This window comes from Macrotis lagotis, chromosome 7 (genome assembly GCF_037893015.1).
Source record: "Macrotis lagotis isolate mMagLag1 chromosome 7, bilby.v1.9.chrom.fasta, whole genome shotgun sequence".
Classification (NCBI taxonomy): domain Eukaryota; kingdom Metazoa; phylum Chordata; class Mammalia; order Peramelemorphia; family Peramelidae; genus Macrotis; species Macrotis lagotis.
The window spans coordinates 44,806,774-44,831,744 of NC_133664.1; the positions used below are offsets into that span (position 1 = coordinate 44,806,774).

At 38.0% G+C, this 24,971-nt stretch overlaps 1 protein-coding gene across 7 annotated transcripts in view; it reads left to right on the forward strand.

The window, feature by feature from the left end:
* The window catches only part of TRAK1 (trafficking kinesin protein 1), a 170,385-nt gene that overhangs the window by 51,573 nt on the left and 93,841 nt on the right, over positions 1-24,971 (forward strand). For 3 of the 7 annotated variants that reach the window (XM_074195893.1, XM_074195892.1, XM_074195889.1), the window contains exon 1: positions 15,386-24,959. The exons of the other annotated variants lie outside the window; for them this stretch is intronic. In XM_074195893.1, coding sequence (XP_074051994.1) covers positions 24,896-24,959 — 64 coding nt within the window. In that variant the 5' untranslated portion in view covers positions 15,386-24,895. Of the gene's footprint in view, positions 1-15,385; positions 24,960-24,971 lie in introns of those variants that run through there. 7 annotated transcript variants of the gene reach the window in all.

A 24,971-nucleotide genomic window follows, 5' to 3' on the forward strand; every position in this document is an offset into this window, starting at 1 on the left:
TGTCTGAGGTTTCTTTGAATGGAATTTCTCTTTCTAGCTCTTCCTGCTGTATCTTGCTAGACATATATAAAAAAGTTGAGGATTTATGAGGATTTGTTTTATGTCCTGCAACTTTGCTAAAATTGCTAATTGTTTCCAGTAGTTTTTTTGGATGATTTCTTGGTATTCTCCAGGTAGAGCATCATGCCATCTGCAAAGAGTGAGAGTTTTGTCTCTTCCTTCCCAATTCTAATTCCTTCAATTTCTTTTTCTTCTCTAATTGCTGAAGCTAACATTTCTAATATGGTATTGAATAGCAGTGGTGATAATGGGCACCCTTGTTTCACCCCTGATCTTATTGGGAATGCCAACAAGCATATAATGCTTGTTGATGGTTTCCGGTAGATACTGTTTATTATTCTAAGGAACAATCCATTTATTCCTACCTCTCTAGTGTTTTTAGAAGGAATGGGTACTGTATTTTGTCAAAAGCTTTTTCACCTTCTATTGATATAATCATATGATTGCTGATAGGTTTGTTATTGATATAATTAATTGTACTAACAGTTTTCTAATATTGAACCAACCCTGCATTCCTGGGATGAATCCTACTTGATCAAAATGTATTATCCTGGTGATAACTTGTTGTAATCCAATTGCTAAGATTTTATTTAAGATTTTTGCATCTATATTCATCAGGGAGATAGGTTTATAATTTTCTTCCTCTGTTTTAACTCTTCCTGATTTAGGTATCAGCACCATATTGGTTTCATAGAAAGAGTTAGGCAGAGTTCCATCTTCCCCTATTTTTCTAAAGAGTTTATATAGAATTGGAACCAATTGTTCCTTAAATGTTTAGTACAATTCACTTTTGAATCCATCAGGCCCTGGAGATTTTTTTCTTAGGGAGTTAAGTGATGGCTTGTTGAATTTCTTTTTCTTTGATAGGGTTGGTTAGGTATTTAATCTCCTCTTCATTTAACCTGGGCAACTTATATTTTTGTAAATATTCATCCATTTCACTTAGATTATCAAATTTATTGGCATAGAATTGGGCAAAATAATTTTGAATTATTACTTTAATTTCCTCCTCATTGGTGGTGAGTTCACCCTTTTCATTTATGATACTAGCAATTTGATTTTTCTTCTTTATTTTTTAAATAAAATTGACTAGAGATTTATCAATTTTATTGTTTTTTTTCATAACCAACTTTTGGTTTTATTTATTAATTCAATAGTTTTTTTGCTTTTGATTTTATTAATTTCTCCTTTAATTTTTAGAATTTCTAATTTGGTATGTAATTGGGGATTTTTAATTTGTTCTTTCTCTAATTTTTTTAGTTGCATATTTAGTTCATTGATTTCCTCTTTCTCTAATTTATTCATGTAAGCATTTAAGGATATATAATATATCCCCTGAGAGCCGCTTTGAGTGAATCCTATAGGTTTTGGTATGTTGTTTCATTATTGTCATTATCTAGGATAAAATGATTAATTCTTTCTATAATTTGTTTTTTGGTCCACTCATTCTTTAAAATGAGGTTATTCAGTTTCCAATTGGTTCTGGGTCTATATCTCCTTGGCCCAATATTGCATATGACTTTTATTTCATTGTGAGCTGAGAAAGATGCATTCACTGTTTCTCTCTTTCTGCAGTTGATCATTAGGTTTTTATGTCCTAGTACATGGTCAGTTTTTGTATAAGTTCCATGTGCTGCAGAGAAAAAGGTATAATCCTTTCTATTCCCATTCAATTTCCTCCCTAAGTCTACTATATCTAGTTTTTCTAACAATCTATTTACCTCCTTAACTTCTTTCTTGTTTATTTTATGATTCAATTTATCTAGATCTGAGAGCAGGAGGTTGAGGTCTCCCACTAGTAGAGTTTTGCAGTCTATGTCTTCCTGTAGTTCTTTCAGCTTCTCCTCTAAGAATTTGGATGCTATTTCATTGGGTGCATATATATTCAGTACTGAAATAACTTTATTGTCTATGGTACCTTTTAGGAGGATAAAGTTTCCTTCCTTATCTCTTTTAATGTTATCTATTTTTGTAACTGCTTTGTCTGAGATAAGGATTGCTACCCCTGCTTTTTTCACTTCAGCTGAAACAAAATATGTTTTGCTCCAACCTTTTATCTTTATATGTATTTCTCTGCTTCAAATGAGTTTCTTGTAAGCAGCATATTGTAGGATTCTGGTTTTTAACCCACTCTGTTATTTGCTTACGTTTTAAGGGAGAGTTCATCCCATTCACATTCAAAGTTATGATTACTAATTCTTTATTGCCCTCCATGCTATTTTCCCTCTTTTTGTATTTCCCCCCTTCCCCCCTTATCCATATTCCCCAGAATTTTGTTTCTGAATACTACCCCCTTCAGTGTGTTTGCCTTCCTATATCACTCTCCCCTGTCTTTATCCTTTCCCTTTTTCCCCTTTTCCCTTCCCTTACTTTTGTTAGTTCCTCTTTCCCCCTCCCCCTCCCCCTCCCTTTGTCCATCCCCTCACCCCTTTTAATACTTGAAAGGTTCTATGTTTTTTAAGTTAACCGAGTATGTGTGTAAGTTGACTTTAAGCCAAGTCTGATGAGAAGATTCAGGTGTTTCTCATCCCCTCCCTTCTTCCCTTCTATTACCATAGGTATTTTGTACCTCTTAGTGTAAAGAGATCTACCCCATTCAATCCCCTTCCTCCTCCTGTCTCCTTCCTGTCCCCCTTTTTTTAATTTTTAAATTTTTTAAATTTTTAAATTTTTTTAATTTTTAAAATTCTGAGTCATAGAAAATTCTGAGTATCCATCACTTTTAGCTAAGTACATTCTATCTAATAGAGTTAAAATTCTTGAGAGTTATTAGAGTCTTTCTCCCAAGTGGGGTTAAAGCCAGTTACATCTCTTTAGATAGCAGTCTCATGGATAGGTCATGAATGTCCATCATTTCTGGATAGGTATATTCTCTCTGTTAGAGTTACAATTCTCAAGATTTATGAGAATCTTTTCCCCCATGCTGGGATATAGCCAGTTTCAACTTATTGGATAGCAGTTTTTTTCCTTTTACCGCCCCCCCCTTTTTTAACCTTTTCATGTGTCTCTTGAACCTCCTGTTTGATGTACAAATTTTCTATTTAGCTCTGATCTTTTCATCAGGAATTTTTGGAATTCTTCTATTTTGTTAAATGTCCATCTTTTGCCCTGGAAGAGAATGCTCAGCTTTGCTGGATAGTGGATTCTTGGCTGCATTCCAAGCTCCCTTGCTCTTTGAAATATCCTGTTCCAGGCCCTTTGATCCCTTAATGTTGATGCAGCCAGGTCCTGCATAATCCTTACTCTGGCCCCTTGATATTTAAATTGGTTCTTTCTGGCTGCTTGCAGGATTTTCTCTTTTATCTGATAGTTCTGGAATTTGGCCACAACATTCCTTGGTGTTTTCAATTTAGGATCTTTTTCTGGAGGAGATCCATATATTCTTTCAATAACTACTTTGCCCTCTGGTTCCATAATATCAGGGCAATTTTCTATTAGTAGATCCTGTAATATTAAGTCCAGGCTTTTTTTCTCTTCAGTGTTTTCAGAAAGTCCAATAACTCTCAGGTTGCCCCTCTTCAACCTATTCTCAAGGTCAGTGGTTTTTCTGATGAGGTATTTTACATTTTCTTCTATTTTTTTTTTCTATTTTTTGATTTTGTTTGACAGGCTCTTGCTGTCTCATGAAGTCATTAGTTTCTGCAGACTCCATTCTTTTTTTTTAGGGAGGAGTTTTCTTCATTAACCTTTTGCAACTCCTTTTCCAATTGGTCAGTTCTACTTTTGAAAGAGCTTGCCATTTGACTAATTGAGGTTTATTCTCATTTTGTATTTGTCCAATTGTACTTTCTAAGGATTTGTTTTCTTGTTGCAAGGTATTAATTGTCTCTCCCAAATTTTCCAGTTGATTTTTAAACTCCTTTATTTCTTCAAGGAAGTCTTTCTGTGCTGGAGACTAGATCATATTCTCCTCAGAGGTTCTAGGTCTATCTGAGTTAGGGTCTTTTTCTTTCAAGAATTTTTCTATGGATCCACCCTTCCCCCGACCCTTCTTCATTTTGCTAAGACCTTGAAATGGCTGGTTCACAGGGGTTTGGTGTTGGTATTACTAGAGGCTTTACTCAGTGAGTGTAATTTCTCTGGCTGGCCAGTAGGAGGTGCTGGTTTCTCTGGAGTGTCTGTGACCTTGATTGAAGCCTTCTCCCTTAGCTTGAAGGGAGGGGTTGAATTCTTTTTGCCTTCCATCAATGGTGGGCTTTACCCTGGCCTGAGGTCATTCCTCTCCCTATTGTCAGCTGGGCTGGTTCTTCTGCTCACACACCTGTGCCTAAGGCAGAAGTAGTTTGGTATTGTTTTTTTCTGGGAAGAGGCTTTGGTGGCAATGGAGGCATGGACTCAGAGTTCCTCAGACCAGGGATGGTATCTTCAGCTCTCCTGCACCGGAACTCTCCCCCTAGCCCTGTCGGCAAGCTCCAGAGGGTGAGCGCCAACATCAGTGCCTGTGCTCCTTAGTTGACTCAAGCCCACAGTCTAGGCTCACCACTGATCCAGCAGGTCCATCTCTTGGGCCCTCAGGCTCCCAGGCTCCTTTTCAGCTGCTAATCTGGATGATCCTGGACTGATCCACCCTCTGTGCCCGGACTCACCTGCTGGAACTCACCCAGGGCTGCATAAGACAAATCCTGAGGTAGATGTTCTTTCTGCTGGCTTTTCTTTCTGGGTTTTGTGGGTCGGATTTCTGTTAAGAGGTTTGTTTCATATGATAGATGGGGAAAGGTCAGGAGACTTTAGAACTGTGCCTGTCTGCTCTCTCTGCCATCTTGGCTGGAAGTCTTGGACAAGTATTCTTCTGAACCACTTTCTAACCTGATGATATTCAACTTGTTCCCAATGAACTTAGTCTTCAGAGGTAAAGGAGTTCCTTTATGATCCTGAGAATTTACAAGTCCAGAACCCAAACCTTCCATCCTCCCTATTCTCTTAAATCCTAATGACTAGATTATAGGATCATAGATACAATCCTGGTTCAAACCAATAAGATCATCTCTTTCCAGTACCTTCATTTTATAGATGAGAAAACTTGAAGTCTAGAAAGCTTAAATGATTTGTCAAGATTGGCTAAGAAATAGGGAGATTTGAGCTCAGGTCCTCTAATGTCAGTTTTAATCATTCTCCCTTGCCCCACAATATGCCATCCTACCTCCCATTATAATTAGTTTATTGCTTAGTGTGTTCTAGTTCTTCAGATTATGCTCCTATTCAATATGTTCTTTCCTTATTAATCTGGATGTTGCTTATTTGAATTTGATGATAATTCCAACCAGACTGAACTGACAATCCTATCTGATTTTAAAACAAAATAAAAGAGCAAAAAACCCACAAACATTTCCTAGTCTCTCAAAGAAATCAACTTTAGTGTCATCTGTTTACATATTGAAGATTTAATTACAAATGATTCTTTGGTACTCATTAGCATGGGCCCAGGAGCCCTGTCTGTTCTCAGCACAGTTGTCAGTAATTAGTTTACTTGACTGAAAGAATGCTGCAGTTCTCTTTAAAACAAAACAAAAATTTCTCTCCTTCAGCATACTTAGAAATTCATTCTAAAGGCATATAGTTTTACTTTTCTGTTTCCAATTAGCTCTTCCTCTGACTATTGGAAATCAAAAGGCCATCTAGTTTAAAATGACTTGTGTGTTTTGTCCTTGACAAACCTCAGCACCTCATGGGGGCAGGAGACCATGAAGAGTGAGTCCATGCTGAACCTGAGAAGAATGTCAATATGATTCTGTAATTTATTAACAATGAAAGGTGACCCCTATGACATACAGAAAGAACCTTACCAGGTCACTCTCTTTGTTTAAGTTATCTAGCACTATCAGTTGTGATATTTTAGATAAAACAAGGGACAGAGTTGCTTTTTTGTTTTGGAATGAGAAAAAAAATCCTATTTTCTTGTAGACACTTTCTCTACCCCAATAGAAAAAAAATTTTTGCTTCTAGGGACTGCCTCTGAACTTTATTGTGGACCCTACATGATTAGTTATTTGTTTGTTTGCTTATTTTTACTAGGTAAAAGAGGTCATTCTTTGTTCCTTTCTTACTTAGTTTTAATCACTGAATGGGTGTTGCCTCAGTTAAACTGAGACCTGGAAAAGATCTTAGCTTAAGAAGGTCAAGGTCTCCTACTGAGTCCAGAGCTATCTCCAATTGTTTTGATCTGTATCCAGCCACTGGCCCCAGATGGCACCAGAGGAAAAAGTGAGACTGGTGACCTTGCATAGAACCCCCTCACTTAAATCCAATTCACTTGCATGTCATGGCATTACTTCCCTGTTGTCATAGATATCTTTAAGAATGAAGGATGACCATCACCACCATCACCACCAACTGTCTTTGTATAAAAAGAGACCTCCTAAATTGATTGCAGATCAGAGGAGTAACCGTTTTAGAGTCTATTTCTCATCAAAAAGTGTTCAGAGATTGAAAGTTGGACAGCAACTCTTTAAAAAGGACATTACATGGTTATGCTCTAGGTTGTATAGTTTAGTGAAAGTTTTTTTTGATGCAGTTGGAAGAATTAGAATGAGATGTCATTAAGACTTTTGGGACCATCTTGACAGCCTGTACTATGTTCAAGCTGAATCCAAATATAGTTATGTATCTTGCTGCTTTGTGATCTCTCACAGTATTGAGCATAAAGTAGGTACCAATTCTTTCAAGATCTTTATTTTTATTTATATGGGCCTTCCCTTTCCTTAATGCAGAATACAACTTTTCCCTGTTTTTGTAGAGGGTCTCATTCCTGGAAGTCATCACCTTTATACTTTTAGTCTGGAACTCAGACAAAAATATTTTGTTCCATTTCAAAAGCTTTGCTAGCTTGGGAGGCCCCAGTGTGAATCCCACCTTTTCCAGAAAGCCTTTCCTAATTTCTCTTAATTTTCATGCCTTCTCTCTGTGGATTATTTCCAGGTTGTCCTATCTCTTGTTTGTGCATAATTATCTCCTCCACTGGAATGTGAGCATTTTGAGATCTCCTTTTGACATTCTTTGGGGAGCTGACTGCCTCAGTGTTTAGATCCTGGCCCAGAGTAAGGAAGATGGAAGTTCAAATGCTGTTTCAAATATTCACTACCTGTTTAATCCTGGAGAAGTCACTTAAGCTCTGTCTGCTTCAGTTTCTTCAAATGTAAAATGAGGATAATAATACCTACTTCAATGGGTTGTGTGAGGATCAGATGAACTAATAATTGTAAAGCTCTTAGCAAAGTGCCTGAGGCATAATACTTGCTTAATAAATGTTTATTGATTAACTAACTGAATTGTCCTTGAATTCTATCACTGTAGCCTTTAAGAAGACAGACCTCCAAGGCATAGTGGAGGTCTGAAACACCAAATTCAACATTTTATAGCAGTCTTATCTGTATTGGCTCCAATATAGGTCTTTCTTCTTGAAATCTTGTTTAGTTGTTTCAGTCCTGTCTGACTCTTCATGACCCAGTTTGGGGGTTTTCTTGGCAGAGACACTGAAGTAGTTTGCTATTTCCTTTTCTAGCTCTAGGAAATGGAGGCAGACAGTGTTAAATGACTTATCCAAGGTCACACAGGTAATATGTGTTTGAGGATGAATTTGAACTTAGGAAAATGAATCTTTCGTCTTCTAGACCCACACTCTATCCACTGTGTCAATACTTTTGGTGTATCAGGCATTGGATCAAGTGGTAGGGGAATGCAATATAAAGTCTGACCACCTGCTCTTTGTACCATGGATAGAGCTTATTTTAAGATGAACTAGAGGAGAGCTTAGAGGTCAGTTAGTCCAATTCCCTAAATTTACATTTAAGGAAAGTGAGATCTAAAGATGTTACATGATTTACCTGAGATCATATAGTAAATGTGGAGAGTCAAGTCTTAAACTCAAGGCCTAGTGTATGGAGTATTGGTCTTGGAGTCAAGAAGATCCAGATTCAAATCCAGCCTCAGATACCCCAGCGCATCCCCCTTAGCCCTTCTGAGTCTCAGTTTTCTCCTTGCAAAATGAGGAGTTTGTCCTCACTGACCTTCAGGATCCCTCCTAGCCCTACATTTGTGATCCTGTTATGTTTCCTAACTACAAATGTTCTCTCTTCTGTATCATGAGACCTCACCACAGGATATTCAGCATAAATAAGCTTATGTGTATTTTTTGGGGGGAAATTTTTGTAATCACTTCTGATATGGCCAGCTTAAATCAATTTACTTGTGTTGTAAACCAAATAAAAGACTTCTTTTTTTTTTTTTGTCCATCTCCCAATCATGGGAAAGAGGTGATAATCTCTAATGCCTGCCTGATACTTTCCATTTCTAATCTAATATATTTTACTTTTAAAATAACCTCTATCAGTGAAAAGGTTTCACAAGGATTTTGTGACTGCTCTTAGGTAAATCAGAGGAAAATCTGGGTTGTATGTCAGAAATGATTAAAGAAAAATCTCTTTCTCTTCCTTCTTTTCCCTGTGCTGGAGGCTTTTTGTTTTGTTTTGTTTTTGCTTTGATATCAATAAAACCAGTTCTCAAATAGCTATAGCTAAGAATAAAGAGGGCTCCCAGCATCTGATTTGGCTGTTTCCATTTTATTGAGTGGTCAAATATCCTTTTTCCTACATAAAACAATGCTTCTCCTTTTTGTCTTTTCTTTTTTTCTTTTCCATCTTTCCTTCCTTTCTCCCTTCTTCCCTCCATCCCTCCCTTCCGTTCTTCTTTCCTTTCTCTTTCTCCCCCCTCCTTCCCTTCCCCCTTCCCTCCTTTCTTCCTTCCTTCCTTCCTTTCTTTCTTTCTTTCTTTCTTTCTTTCTTTCTTTCTTTCTTTTCTTTCTTTCTTTCTTTCTTTCTTTCTTTCTTTCTTTCTTTCTTTCTTCCTTCCTTCCTTCCTTCCTCCCTCCCTTTCCCTCCCTCCCTTTCCTTCCTTCCTTCCTTCCTTCCTTCCTTCCTTCCTTCCTTCCTTCCCTCCCTCCCTCCCCCCCCTTCTCCTTCCCTCTTCCCTCCTCCCTTCCACCCTTCCTTCCTCCTTTCCCTCCTCGCTCCCTCCCTTCCTCTTCCCTCCCTTCCTTCCTCCTTTCCTTCCTTTTCTCCTTCCTCTCTTTTTCTTTCTCTTCCTTTCTTTTCTTCCTTTTCCTTCTTTCCTTGCTTCCTTTCTCTCCTTCCTCCTACCCTTTCCTCTCCAGTATACATCATGTCTTCCCTGATTTGTAATGATGTAAATAACCAGTGGCACAAATGAATGTTCAAAGATGTCCACAATAAATTTGTTCACTTTGGAATATCTCACTTATGCTAAATGCTTCCTTCTCTCACATATCTAATTAACTGCCAAATCCTGCTGATCCCACCTCCACAATATGCTTGCTACATCTGTCCCCCTTTTGCTACTCATGGCCACACCCCAATTCAGGCCCTCCTCCCCTCTTACCAGCACTTCTTAGTTGCTCTTTTTTCTTTTATTCTTTCTCCTTGATAATCCATCTTCTATACGGCTGCCAAATTATTGTTTCCAAAGCACAATATATCATTCTGCTCCTCAAGAAGCTTCCATGGTTTCCTTTTTCTTGTAAGGCTGCAGTGCAAGCTCCATTAGGCATTCAAAGTCCTTTACAATTTGGTTATCTCTGCTGATATATTACACACTGTTTCCCCATATACTTTTTAAATAATTAATGGAAAATGAAGCACCTTTTTTTGTACCTTTCAGCTAATTGTGCAGCACTGAAGATATGATTTGATGGAATAAAGTGGAAGAAGACTTTCTGGTTTTCTTCTCCTATTTTCAATAAAGATATCTCTCACTTGTGCATATTAAGTTTTATAAGAGAATATATATTTTCTCTCTCTATATATATTAATATACACTGTACAAAATACTTTTATGATATGTAGAGAATCAAAATAGATCCTGGGTCAGTTACTTGACCTTTCACTGTCCATAGGCAGAACTCTAAAAGCTTCCCAAACTGATGTTGAATCACAGATATACTTTTCTTTTTAGGTTTTTGCAAGGTGATGGGGTTAAGTGGCTTGCCCAAGGCCACACAGCTAGGTAATTATTAAGTGTCTGAGGCCGGATTTGAACTCAGATATTCCTGACTCCAGGGCTGGTGCTCTATTCACTGTGCCACCTAGCTGCCCCTGAATCACAGATCTATTAATCCCCCCCCCCCCAAAAAAAAGTATGACCATAGATTTTTTTTTTATTATTCAGTTATTTTTCAGTTGTTTCAGACTCTTTGTTGATCCCATTTTGGTTTTTCTTGGCAAAGATTCTGATGTCAGTCAACATAAAGCCATTTCTATCTTCAACTCATTTTACAGATGAGGAAACTGAGGCAGACTTAAGTGACTTGCCTGGAATCACACAATCACACAGTTAGTAAGTGTCTGAGGCTGAATTTGAATTCAGGTCCTCCTGACTCCAGGCTGGGATCTTTCTCCTTTTTGCTGCCTACTTGTTCCATAACCATAGCTATATATATATGAGGGAAAAGGTAGAGATTGCTCTGTGACAAGAGTCAGAGCTTCAAGGTTATGTTGATTATTAGAATCAATGTTAGATAGGAAACAGAAAAAAAGGCCCTACATCTCTGGAAGTTAAGCAAACAACTGAAGACTAGCAATTCCCAGAAAAACCCAAGATAGTCTTACTACAAGAGATAAAACTTCAATATTTTTGTAGCAGAATCATCTACAAAGTCTTTCAGCTAAAAGATGACTCCATTTGTTTTCCACACCCCAGGTCCTCTGCTAACCCTGCCAGGGTGCCAACATCAAGAGGTGTGTGTTCCTGGCAGGCTTACCAATCCTAACTGACTGGTAGGGGTGTTGGATTTCAGAATTTCTTCCTTTTTTTTGTAGTTTGCTTTTCCAGGTCATATTTCACTCACCTAGGATAAAGAAGATCAGACAAAATGAAAGCAAAAAGTCCAACCCCCACATTGTGCAGTTGGGGAACCTGAGGCTCAGAGAGGTTGTACTTTCTCCTGAGTCATGTAACTAGTAAATATTGGAGGTGGGAAAGGAGGCTATGTCTTTTTGAATGTAGAGCCTTACACTACACTATCTCCATTTCCCATTCAACAAATTAGTTCAGCTTTGATAACTTCCTCTTTCCCTTTGAATGGTTCTTGTTCTAGTCGACTTTTTTTTTTTAAGGAGCAAGGATCAGAAAACATTTGGTGTAGGTCATGTAGACAGTCTTCCAGCTCCTTCTCCCTTTAAATCTAGATGATTTTCCCTTGAACAAACATTTTGGATTTTAAAGTGATACTGGTCTCCTTGGTGATCTTTGCATAGGGCATCCTCATTTCCCAATACTAGTGTTTTTCCTGACTGTTCCCCTTGCTCAGAACTCTCTCCCTTCTCCTTTCTGCCTCCTGGTTTCCTTTAAATCCTCCAATAAAAATCTTGCTTTCTACAGGAAGCCTTTCCCAATCCTTCATCTCAGAACCTTACCTACATTGTTTCTCTCTTATTTATCCTATCTGTATATAGCTGTTTATAAATTGGGGGGTTGCCTCCTCCATGAGACTGTGAGCTCCTTGAAAACAGGGACTGTCTTTTATCTTTCTTTGCATTCCCACTGTATCATTCTGCAGCACATAGTAGGTTTTTAATATAGTTGACTCTTGCTAAAGTGAAAGTGGCTTCCTCTTTTTTGCTTCATTGTTGGGACTCCATAGCAAGATCATTGCCACCCGATCCCTCTTTTATATGGACTTCCAAGGTCACAGGATAACATAACAAATCTGGATTTATCTCTGTAGATGAGGTGCTCTAGTTCTGGCTGAACAGCAGTGGCAGTAGCTCATTGGGCTTGTATTTCCAAGTCTCTCTCTTGCCTCCCTCCCCCATAGTTATACAGGATATTATATTTCTTATGCCAAATTCTCCTTTCTACCCTTCCCTGGATTACTGGCTGGCATCTTTCCTTTCTTCTCCCTCCTCTTTCCCCCAATGTCAATCAGCCATTCTCCATCCCTCCCTTTGTTTACTTTCATTATACAGTCATTAACATTCATTTGCATAAATAACCCCTGCACCTGTCTCTGGGCCAAAGTTAGTATCTTCAGTCAAATGCTGATCATCCTGGGCTCACATTTAATCCCTTGCTGCCCTTTGATGCCACTTTCCATTCCTTTTTTCTCATTTCCTCTTTTTCCTTTCTTCCTACTTCAGTTCAACCAAGGCAAATAGACATCCATCTTTAGAATATAGACAAGTCTCTTATCAAACCAAGGGTAGGGAGGGAAGAGACCAGCAGCCAGGTGTGTGACTATGCTGTGCCCTTAGAGCTAAGCCAGTTATCAACCAAAACCAGACTCCTTTAGCCTGGGTTAACCCCTTGTTGACCATAACAGTTACAGTCAAGAGCTCTGCACTTGAAGACAAACACCAGAGATCAAATTCTGGTTTGTGTTTTTTAATAGTAGTGTGATCTCAGGGAAGCCATCAGTCAGTCAACCTACACTATAAAGTTACCCCTTTGAGGACACTAGTCAAAGTCAAATCATTCCTGCTGTCAAGGAGCTTGCATTTTATTGAAAGACAGTTGCTACCATCTTCCCCATCTCCCCTCTACTGTCTTTTTTTCTTTCAGCCTGCTTTAATCCATCACAGACAAGCAGGCACCAGTCTGTAGGATGCAACCATGTCTCTGGGTTTGAGAAATTTGAGAAGCCTTAGAAACCTGGGTTTGAATTTCAGTATTCTGAGTATGGGGAAATTATGTGGCCTCTTTGGGCCTCAATTTCCTCATTTTTTAAATGGAGCTAATAGTACCTGGGATAGCTACTTCTTAGGGTTGTAAGGGTCAAGTGAGTAATGGTTGGCACCATATAAAATGCTTAGTAAACCTAAAAGTACTCCATAAATGGCAACTGTTATTTGTCCCTTTTTTGGTATTTAGAGTGAAAACATTAAAAAAAATCAATACATTGATGAGTTCATTGTGTTTGTATTTAAAGATTCTGATGTCAGTCAACATTCAAAGGCAAAAAGACATCTTTACTCTTGTCTTTTAACCAAAGGTCAAAAGCACAAAGGTGTCTCATAATCAGCTTATTCTCCTCTTCAAAATAGCCTCTTTTCTTGCTGCTAATCGATCAATTGATAGACTTGGATTTGAAGATGACCCAGCTGATATTTTGGAATCCAGGGCTGGGAAGCAAGTTAGGAAAATGGATTCCCAACTAGTGGAGCCTTCCACTGTCTGCCATATTTCAAGATGAATGATTTTGTCTGTAAGGTTATTTTCCCCCACCAATGCAGATTATAGTTCTTCTCTATGGTCTTCATCAGAGATTGTTGCAGCAAAGACCCACCTATTGGTCTAGGTAATCATGGTAAACCTTTCTATACTTAGTAAGACTAGTCCTTGCTTAGGGTCATTAGGTCCTAATTCCCCAGGCTGATAGTTGAAATCATGATAACAGACAGGACTCTTTCTGCAGGCCAGAGGAGGATCCATGGAAGGGATTAGAGTTGTTTACCCAGAAGAAGAAGCTAAGGGGTTACATGCTTATTGTTACTGAATATCTGATGGGTTGACCTTAAAGGGACAAATCTAATACAATGGTCATAAAATATAGGGAGGAAGATGTTAGGTCAGTATGAGGAAATACAAGGTATAGTGGTAGATAGAGCATGAATCTGGAGTCAGAACGATCTAAATTCAAATCTGGCCCCAGATATTATCCGTATAATCCTGAGCAAGTCACTTGAGCAAGTCTCCTCAATTTCTTCCATCTGCAAAATGGGCTAGAGAAGGAAATGGCAAATCACTTCACTATCTTTGCCAAGAAAATCCTAAATGAGGTCAAAAATAGGGAGATACAACTTAAAAACAATTTAATTACAAAAACTAAAACTTTTTGTTTTGGTTTTATACCTGTGGATTCACTGATATAGGGAACTCCTGTTACAAATATAGATTTCCACCTGTTCTGAAATTCAAAGACTCTTGCCCACTTACTGTTATCTTGGGCAAGATACTTCCCTTTTCTGGCTCCATTTCCCTATGTGTAAAATGATGAGGCTGAACTCCATGATCTCTAAGATCTCTTTCAACTCTAAAATCCTAGGATTGAGAATTCTCCAAGTCATTTGGGAAATTCATTTCAACCATGAGTTAGGCTCTAGTCATAAACCACATCCTATAAAAGACTTAAAATCTAACCATGATCACATTGTTTGGATCTGGATCTGTTATTTCATTGGTCTGAGCACTCATTAATTTGCATTGCTGCTTAGTACCTGTAACTTAGTCTTGGATAGTGATCTGGGGATGTATAGATATAATGTCAGAGACAGATCAAACTGAAGTCTTCTTGACTCTAAAGCAAACACTATATTTTCATCTTCTTTTCCCATACATATTAAAAATAAATTGTATGTTCTCTGTATTTACTAATAGAATGACAGGAACCTAATAATAGGGAGCCATTGAAAATCTTAAAGCAGGGGAGTGACTCATCAGATTTATGTTTTAATGAATTATGAAAATTTTAAAACATAGGTTCTAGATCATTGATTTGAATTGCACAGTAGGAAATTTTCAGAGCTCTCAACACAACAAATTTGTTGGATCCGGCACTTTTTGAATTCAAGATCTTCTTTGTTGGCTAACTTGAGAACTGATACACTTGTAAAATCATCTGTGTTGGCTCTGAGACAAATACACAAATGCAACATGATCCTGAATAACTTGAGTTACAGAAGCTGATTTTTCTTTTGTGGTATGTGTGTATAAAAATAATCATTGTGTATATGACTGACCATTGTGTTCTTTTTTTTTTAATAGTTTTTTATAGTCAGTATCTAATAACACTATCCTATTTTTTAACCCTGCTAGCTAATTTCAAGTAGTTCAAAATAGAGTAGTTTTGCCTGAAATATAAGACATGTCAAGAAATTGCAAATATTTTCTTTTTAAGAAAATTGTCTTTATTTTTATTTCTTGGAGTTTTTGATTGTTTTTGGAGATAATTGGGGTTAAGTGACTTGCCCAGGGACATGCCTCTAGTAAGTATCTGAGACCAGATTTAAGTTTGAGACTTTCTGATTCCAGAACTGTTGCTTTATCCATTGCATCACCTAGAATTAGCTTTACTTTTTTTAAAATCAGATACTTAAAAAAAATCAGACAAGTGACTACATTAACCATTAGAATTATATGAAAGACAATAAATAACCTCAGGGATTTTGTTTATTGTGGAAAAGAAATAAAAACATGAGTTATTTCAATTTACTTTAATGTAGTCATCATCTATATTATTTTTGGAGCATTTTATTCTGCATTAGTTCATCAAAGTCTTCCCGTATGTCTAAATTTTTTATCTTTAATACATACATATATAAATTTTTTTTACAGTGCAATTGTATCATGTTGATATACTGCAGTCTGTTCAATCATTAAAATAATCTTTGGTCTCCCAACCTGTTTTTTTTTTGTAATAACACAAAGTACTGCTATAAATATTTTGGTATATGTAAAGTTTTTCTTTTTTGATCTCTTTGAGGGTTGATCAATAGGCATATTTATGCACAGGGACCACTGGGGTCAGAGGATATGAACAATTTAGTGATTTTTCTAACTTGTTTCCAAATGATCTTTTACATCAGTTGGATCAAGTCACAGCTTCACCAATCATTTATTAGTGTTTCTCTCTTTTCACAGTCCCATTCAACATGGATTCCTTTCATCTTTATCTTTGCCAGGTTAGGTATGCTACAAAACCTGCAATTATTTTTCTTTGCATTCCTTTTATTAGTGAATTGAAGCATCTTTCATGTTGTTGATCATTTATAGTTCTTATTTTAGAAATTGTTCATATTCTTTGATCTCTTATCTATTGAAGAAAGCCTTTTGGACTTACACATTTGTGTTAGATCCCTGTATATTTTCTTTTTCTGAGATTCTTCATGCAGTTTTGTTGTTCTTCCTCCTGTCCACATCCTCTTCTTATTTATAGTTAGAAAGTGTCTTCAAGGTCATCTATTCCAAACCCTCTTTTTTACAGATGAGGAAACTGAAGCCCTGAGAGAGATTAAGATCAGCCTAAGTTTGAATAAGTATTAAGCTAAAGAGTCAGCATTAAAATTCAGATCCTTTGATAGCACTCTTTTCTATAGTATATCACTGTTTCTCTCATTTCACTTTTCTGGCTGCATTGATTTTGTTCAGTCAAAAACTTCTCAATTTCATATAATCCATATAATTTGTGATCTTGTCAGATCACCTAAGTCCCTTGTTTGGTTAAGGATTTCCCCCTCTAGCTCTAGCTGTGCAAGGGCTCACTTCACTCATTCTTTCTGATGATACTAAATTAATTTTCCTTAAGGAAAATGGAGGGGCAGCTAGGTGGTGCAGTGGATAGAGCACCAGCCCTGAAGTCAGGAGTACCTGAATAATTACCTAGCTGTGTGGCCTTTGGGCAAGCCACTTAACCCCATTTGCCTTGCAAAAAAAAAAAAAAACCCTAAAAAAAGAAGGAAAATGGATAGGAAGGGGGAGACAGTGGGAGGGAAGGATATTTTGGAGATGAACAATTTTCCTTTTCAGCATATTGCCCAAGACAAAGTTGAAATGCTGTGGGAGCTATGTTCTACTCTGTGATTTGTCCTGCCCCAACATAATAAGCACAGACTTAATTGGGTTAGGTGGAGGATGGAGAATCACAATTGGTTGTACTTTGGATTTTCAGTTCATCTGTGGTTCTGGAATAAGTTCTTTATTACTAAAGTGAGCACTAGTTAGTTCATTCAGTCACCCTTCCTCTACTGACATAAGGAAAATCCATAAATGTATGTGTTTCCCTTTTCCTCTTCCTGAGAATAGTCAGAGTTGTTTAAGATTTTGGCTTTCCAGGTTTTATTGAATTGCATCCTGTGTTTTTGAACTTATTGGACAAAAGTACAATCTTGATTTTTTCTTTCTGGTCTTTGGAGGGGTGACTATACAGTGAAGGTGGTTTTATACTACTCTTGAAATCAGGTTTTAAAAAAAACAGACGGAGAGGGAAGGGTAGTTAAGGATGCTTGATGGCAAGCTGTTCATTAACACCATGCCATCTGCTATCGGGGTAGAATGAATGATGGTGACTGTGATTAAAAAAAAAAAACCCAAACTATCCCAAAGGCCCCCTGTTTTATTAAACTGATTATTATTTCAAGTCAATCAGAGGATGAAAAACATTTTCATAAAACACTTTCACACTCAGCATATCTATTGCCTTAGGAGCTGAAGACTAGAACTTCTGTTGGACTTCATATCCAAAGAACACATTGGATAAGCTCAAGTGATGTGTCCATTTGGGAAGATGATTTTCCCCTTTTCTTATTAAACTTTGGAATGTGTCAGGCAAAGGCTCTGAACTTTTTGTTTGGAGGGGTGATTGACTTTTTCCTTGGAACTTGTGGTGAATGACTGATCCTGTCAACAATGTGGAAGGAGTTGGTTAGGTAGGAATGGGTGACCACCAACATTTTGGCTTGTCTTTATCTTTCACCTAGTCTTACTCCTTCTAATCTTGCTCTTCATCTTCATTGATCTCTGGTTCCTCAGTTTTCACTTCTTGTCTACTCCATTTCCCTCTTTTCAAAGTCTTGACCCTATGGGTAAGTAGTTTACCAAAGTAGTGTTCTGCAAGCTCAAATCCCTTGCTCTCCTGATACTGTTTGCTTTATATACTTCTACATCCCAGCCACAGAATGCTGATGATGGAAGCCAGGCAACTGTGGTGAGTTTGAAGTAAGGTAATGTTCTCTCACCTGTGTATTCCCTTCTGCATAGCCATTCTTGCTTTCCTAATTATCTCTTCATCACATTCATGCAGTTGTTCCAACATTTCTCTTCTCAAATCCTTAATACTGCTCATTCAATAGATGACCTTGCCTTCAATTTTAAAGAGAAAATTGAGTCCCTTTCATTTCCCTTTGTCCTTACGTCAAATCCTCTATCTTCTCCCACTCTTTCTGTTTTACTCCAGTCTTAGTGGCTGAAGTGACCAATTCATTTCCAAAACCAGGGCTTTTGTCCTTGATCTCATCTCTTTCTGTTTTTCCCTTGATAGTTTATTCTTTTGTTTATTAAGATATCTTTAACTAACACTGCTCCTTAAAAAACTTGGGTTTGGGTCAGAATTAGAAGGATGACATAGTGAAAAGAGAAATTGATTTGGAGTCTTAGGGAACCATACTTGAATCTCCACTCTATCTTTTTTCTGGGTAATCTTGGAGGTTCTTAGCTTTCATATTTATAAAATGAAGGGGTTGGACTAGAGAAGTTCCAAAGCTCATTTTTAGCTCAAAATGACTTTTTTCTTGACCCTGCCCTCCCCTAAGCCATCACCCTATGTCTGCAAATAATTCTTGCTTCCTCACTACTTATTCACTTCTCAATCCTTTGCCATGTACCTTCCAACCCCTTTCATTTTTTGTTTTCTGGCACTGCCAGTCTACTGAAACTGTCCTCTCCAAGGTCAGTCTCTCGCACCATTTTTTTTTGTACAGCACTTTACAAATATTACAAATATTTCATTTTATCCTCACAATAACCTTGTGGGTCTACTATTCTCTCCATTGTATAAATGAAAGACCTGAGCACACAGCTAGGAAGTGTGAGGCAGGATTCAAACTATGGGCTTCCTAACTCCAAATCCTGTGTTTACTCAGCCCTTTGGCTTTGTGGTCAGTCATTAAATATTTATTAAAAGGGGCAGCTAGGTGGCACAGTGGATAGAGCACTGGCCCTGGAGTCAGGAGGACCTGAGTTCAAATTTTTTCTCAGCCACTCAATACTTACTGAGCTGTGTGACCTTGGGCAAGTCACTTAACCCTATTGCCTTGTGAAAGTCCAAAATTTTTTTTATTAAGTATCTACTTTGTGTCAGAAAGTATGCTATGCCCCAGGGCTCCAAAAAAAATAAAAAGACAAAAGACAGTCTCTCTTATGCAGGAGCTCACAATCTAATAGTAGTCACCAATGACCTTATGATAGTTTCAGTAAAGTTTCTGGGGACAGCTAGGTGGTGCAGTGGATAAATCACCAACCTTGGAGTCAGGAAGACCTTTCTAGCAGTGTGATCTTGGGCAAGTCACTTAACCCTAACTTCCCTGTATTTAGGGCCATCACTCTGGAGGAGAAAGTGAGGCTGGTGACTTAACACAGCCTCCTTCACTCAAATCCAATATATTTGTTGGTCATGACATAATCTCCCTGATGTCATGGTCTTTGAGAATGATTAAGCTTTTATCAGTGCTCTTCCTGCTAGAACCTGTTGCAGTATTGAACACTCTGTCATCTCTTCTTCTTCTTAGCTGCCTTCTCCTGTCTTGGTCTTCATAGCTTTGATTTCTTCCAGACCTTTTCTCATGTGTCCAGTTATCCCTACTCAACTTCCTTTAGTTACTCATCTTCCTCCCAACTGCTACTCCATGCTTTGTCTTAGGACCTCTTCTCTTTGTACTCCCTTCTTAGATAATTGTTTCTGTTCTTGCTGATTTACTTATCCCCTTTATGCAGGTGATCCCCTATATCTATTTCTCCATTCCTAATCCTTTTTGCATCTCTAACTTTTGGATATCTTTCCTGGGATATACTGCTGGCATCTCCATCTGTTCACATCTATAACAGAATTTATTATCTTTTCACTTTTTCCTAATCTCTTTCTCCTCCTAACTTGCCTATTTCTGTTGATGGCATCCCCCACCCAGATACCTAGAGTTTAAACCTTATAGTTACTCAATTCTGAATATTCTACTCCCGCCAAATTGCCAAGTTCTATGAATCCTATCCATGGTATCTATCTGTCTCTTCTGTGGCCTTCTAACTGATATCCCCTCCTCTCTTTCCTCTCTCTCCTACCTTTCACAGTTGCAAAAATATCTTTCTTATTTCACAATTTGAAGCATGACTTTCTCAATAATCTTTAGGGTCTTTCTGATAAAATACAAATTCCTTATTCTACATTTAAAGCCTTTCACTGTCTGGTTCCAGTCTTTTCTGACCTTATTTCACATTATTCATATATTCTTCATGTTTCTGTTGTCCTCCAGTATTTGCTGCTTCTTGATCTTGTCCCTGCATCTTTCACCTCTATGCATTAATGCAGCTCCCCCTCCAGAATATATTTTTTGTTGCTGATATTCTTCACTTGTGATTTACTCTTTATGACTGCATTTGGGGTTTCTTTGGCAATGACATGAATAATTTGCCATTTCATTCTCCAGCTCATATTACAGATGAGGTAACTGAGGCAAATAGGATTAGTGACATTCCCAGGGTCACACAACTCGTTAGTATCTGAGACTGGATTTGGACTCAGGAAGAGGAGTCTTCCTGGTTCCAAGTTCAATGCTTTAGCCACTATTTTACCTTGTTGCCCATAGTCTTCTTAATTTATTCCTGCTGAAATTCTTCCTTTCAGGTTCACCTCCAGAAAGTCTTCCATTTCCTTTTTCCTTCCCTCTCTCCTTTCCATCCTCCAACTAAGAGTATTCTTAGTGCATTTTTTTCTGTTTTTCTTTCCTTTGCACTTATTATACTCTCTCTCATACCTATCATAACCTTAGATGCTTGTTGAGGGCAAGGATTGTGCTTTTCACCTCTGTATTCCTAATAAACTAATGTAATTCTTTACAGAGAGTTTGATGATTAACAAATGTTGAGTTGAATTCAATTGAATTAAGGTACACCTGACCTGAGGAACAGGTGAGAAGCCTAATCAGAGACTTTAATTAAAAAAAAAAAAAACTATGCTGTGCCATTCTCTGGAAGGATGATATCGAATGATTTATTGGGCAATGGAGTTAAAGGTGATTTACCAGTTCTCATTACTGGCATATGGAACCCACTGTTGGGATTTAGATTATCAACTAACTCTCCTTTCTGTGATACTTTTGTGGGTGAATGGTATGGCTGTTTTTATGTATGGTTGGTAGGAAATCAACCAATTTGTTAACCAGATTTTGTATGTTAGTCACTGTGCTCTGTCTTGGGAATACAAAAATAAAAATGAAAAGGTCCTGCTCTCAAGGAACTTGCATTCTATCGTAGAAGATAGCATGGACATATATCAGCATATTTAGAAAATCTGCAAAATAAAAATATATAAGACAATTTTAGGGGTGATCCAGAAAGATTCAAGATAATGCCAAACTTTGATTCAAAGAGGGAGACATGAGAAAAAGGGGCTAGGGGAGTAAGATTTCTAGTTAAGACTGTAAATTGTTTTGACTGATGGGAACTTTTGCTTTCCTATGTACTCCTCCCATCCCTCAATTATTCTTAACATAGAGTGAAGGCTGATAGTCTCTGAACAGAGAGTTAGATGGTATAATAGAATGTTCTTGGAGTAAGGAAGACTTGATTCAAATCCAGATACTTACTGACTTAGCTGTGTTATCCCGACCAAGTCAGTTTTAGTTTTTTCATCTGTAAAATAGGGATAATAAATTTGTACTTACACACAAGATTATGATGTGGATGCAATGAGTTGATATTTGTGGAGCGTTTGCAGACTTTAAAGAGTTAAATAAGTACTTATCATCATCATCATCACCACTTACTATATTTACTCTATACTTAATTATAGTCAAATTAAAGTGTCCCTTGTTTCAGGTCTACTTTCAGCCTTGTCACTACTTGATGAGGTATGTCCCCACAATACTCATTGCCTCAGCCTAATTTTCAAGTTAAAGGATTGAGATGACATTTCTGTCTCAGAGCCCTAATTCTGGCTGGCTTTTGGAATTGAATATCTTCAATTTTTTTATTTCCCTCATCACGTGATTTTCTTTTCTTAAGGGAGTCATTGGTAGTCACTCTAGTGAAGCCTGGCTCATTTTTTAATTTGCTCTGTGAAGCACAGATTTCATATGGTACTCTGGTGAATTGACATTTTATGCCCTTTGAATCAAATTCTCTTTTTTGCGAACTTTATGTGATGAGCTCTTTAAAAACTAGGCAGAAGAGCCCATTTAATCATCTAACTTTTGATGAATCTCTTGTTTGTGTGTGTGTGGGGGGGGTGTGGGTGTGTGTGTATGTGTGTGAATGTACTCTCACTTATGCATTTCTGAGCTCATCTAGGGCCATCTCTGTCAGACTGATCCATATCTGGGCACTGGAGCCAGATGGCTCTGGAGGAGAAAGTGAGGCTGGGGACCTAGCACAGCCCCCCTCACTCAGATCCAATTCTTGCACATGTTATGACATCATTGCCCTGAAGTCATGGTCTTCTTCAAGAACCAAAGGACAAACAACAATACTATGAACCCAACAGTCATCTTTTTAATATGTAAAATGGGGGAAGGGGAAAAAAGGAAGTTAAGGACTCCTCTAATACCTTTTAACTCATGATGAAGAATGATCCCTGTCCAGTGGCTTGTTCCAAGGCCATTGCTAATGCATTGATACCTCTGTTAATGAAGAAATCATAGTTCAAAGACTCTTCTTTATCAGGAAGTTCATAACCCAAGGAAGAAATAATTGAGGTAGGCAGCCGGAGGAAGGGTTTCCGATTGAAAGAAATACAATAAGCCTCCCAACTAGCATATACATACTTACATACACACATACACACACACACACACATATAGATATACACATACTCACACATGCTACATGCATATTTACACACAGCACACATATACACCATATACAACTAAGATATGTAGCAGTTTTTGAGTTTTGCATTGTTAGAGGAAAGGCCGGTAGGGATATTGACCCCTGGTCAGACTGGATAAGAGGTCTAGAATTAATCGATACAACAAACCTATATTTTAAACTCCTGTGTGCTATGCATTGTGTCAGGGGGCTGAAGATCCACCCACAAAAGAGAAACAGTCTTGTCCTCAAGTTGATTACAGTTGATCTAGGGAGAGTTGCCAGGAAGCAGAGCGGTTTTGAGTATGAGCTTCAGGTCTTAGAATAATCCAGTGACAGGAGCAGGGGGATATACATTCGTAACCAAATTAATAGACTCCTCACATGGACAGGTGCTATAATGAGTTATTGTTGTCCCTTTCTGCTTTGGAATGGGATTTGGAATGTTGATACAACTTAAATACATTTTGATTTTTCTGGATATTGTAGGCTGACTCTGCAAGAAGGGCAGAACCCAAAGGGTCGAATAAACTTCCCCCAGAGGGTTCATGTTTCTTCTTGTTGGAGACCCAGCAGGACTTGGATGTCTCACTCAATAAGAATGAGAGCCATGTGGCTGTTCATGCCTGAGTGTTAAGTCAGTTGGGGAAGGAACTTGCTTAGCTCAGTAAGTATTGCTTATTTCTATTGTGGGATCCTGAATGTGAACTCTTGGTCTAGGTACTTTCATTAAAAACAAGTAAAATCTCTTGAGCTTTTCTATGTCATTTTGGATAGGATGGAAAGGTTTTTAGTTTTTCTTTTGTAATGAACAAATATGTCTAGTCAGCTGGATTGTGGGATGCAAGACAGGGAGTAATATTTTGGAACCAGGACTTGAAAACAAAAAGTTCTGTTTTGAACCTTGAGGTACAAGGGATCTGCTAGGATTTGTTGAAAAGGGGTGTGATATTTCTTATCCTGTGCAATGGCTGCTTTGAGGAGGAAGAATTAGGACAGGGATTGACTTGAGGCGGGGAGAACAATAAGGAATATTAGTGGCAGTTCTAGGGAACTAGTTGAACTACATTATGGGCTGTGAGTGGACAGACAGTGAGAGAGATATTGTAGGGGTAGAATGATCAGGATTTTGAGTGATATATGGGAGGGGAGGGGGAATGAAAGTGGAAATCAAAGTTGATATTGTAGGATTGGATATTGGGCAAATGACTAGAGCTGGGGCTCTATAATTGGAGGTGGAGTATATGTAAATATAATAATTAACTTTAGTCTAAAGAGCTACTTGGTTGAATATTGTATTTCTTAAAACCACACACAATTTTTTGCTTTCCTGGGAGCATGGAAAAGGCTCATAAAATATGGATATTTGTGAGTAAACCTTTCCTCTGGAGGGAACTTTAGAAATTGATGACTCACTCACTACTTCTCACTCTGTTCCCTACATCCTCAGATTTTTTTCTATTATGGTTATCATTGAAAGGGCTAAAGAAAAGTTAATGTTCATATACGTGAAGAAGAATCAAAAGATTTCCTCCCAACCACCCCCATTTTTAAAAACATGATTTTTTTCAGACTCAGTATGTGTGATTACATTAAACCGCCCTTACAGCAAGGAAACTTTGAATAGATGTCTTTGTCCCCTTGGACATGATGTTAGATAAAATGCCTTCAGGGTCCTCTCTAACCCTCATATGCTGTATTTTAGATTTTTTTTTTATTAGAAACTCCTATTTCCTGATTGCATTCGTCCAAATTTCTCTCAAAGCAAATAGATTCAGCATCCATGGAAGACATTTCCTGCATCCCTGCATCATTTGCAGATCCAACCAGTCTCCATGGCAACATGTCTGATTGAAAGATGTGTGGAGAGCAGGCAAGAGAGGATTGAGTTAGGAGCTCTAAGTGATGGTGTGTGTCCCTGACGTCACCTTCCCTGCCTTTTGATAGGCTGATTTGGTCTACTCCCATTCAAGGGCTCTGTACAGAGCTTCTTTATGAGAGTGTGCATGCAGCGTGAGGGCATTGCTTTTGGAAGCCAGCCTCCTTGATCTTTCTCCCCCTCACCCTTCTAGTCCTTTCATTTTTTTCTTTTCCTTTTTTTCTTTTCCTTTCTAGTTTAGTCCGTCACTGAGAATGTGTAGCTTGCTTTCAGCCTTTTGGGGGCTACCATTCTGCTCAGCCAACCATAAAGGCAGGAAGGCATGGCTGCGTTTCACCTGACCTCAGAAACACAGCAAAATCAGTTCTGAGAATACTGACTATGCAGAAATTTATCGAAGCAGATTACTATGAACTCGACTGGTATTATGACGAATGTACAGATGGTAATTATGGGA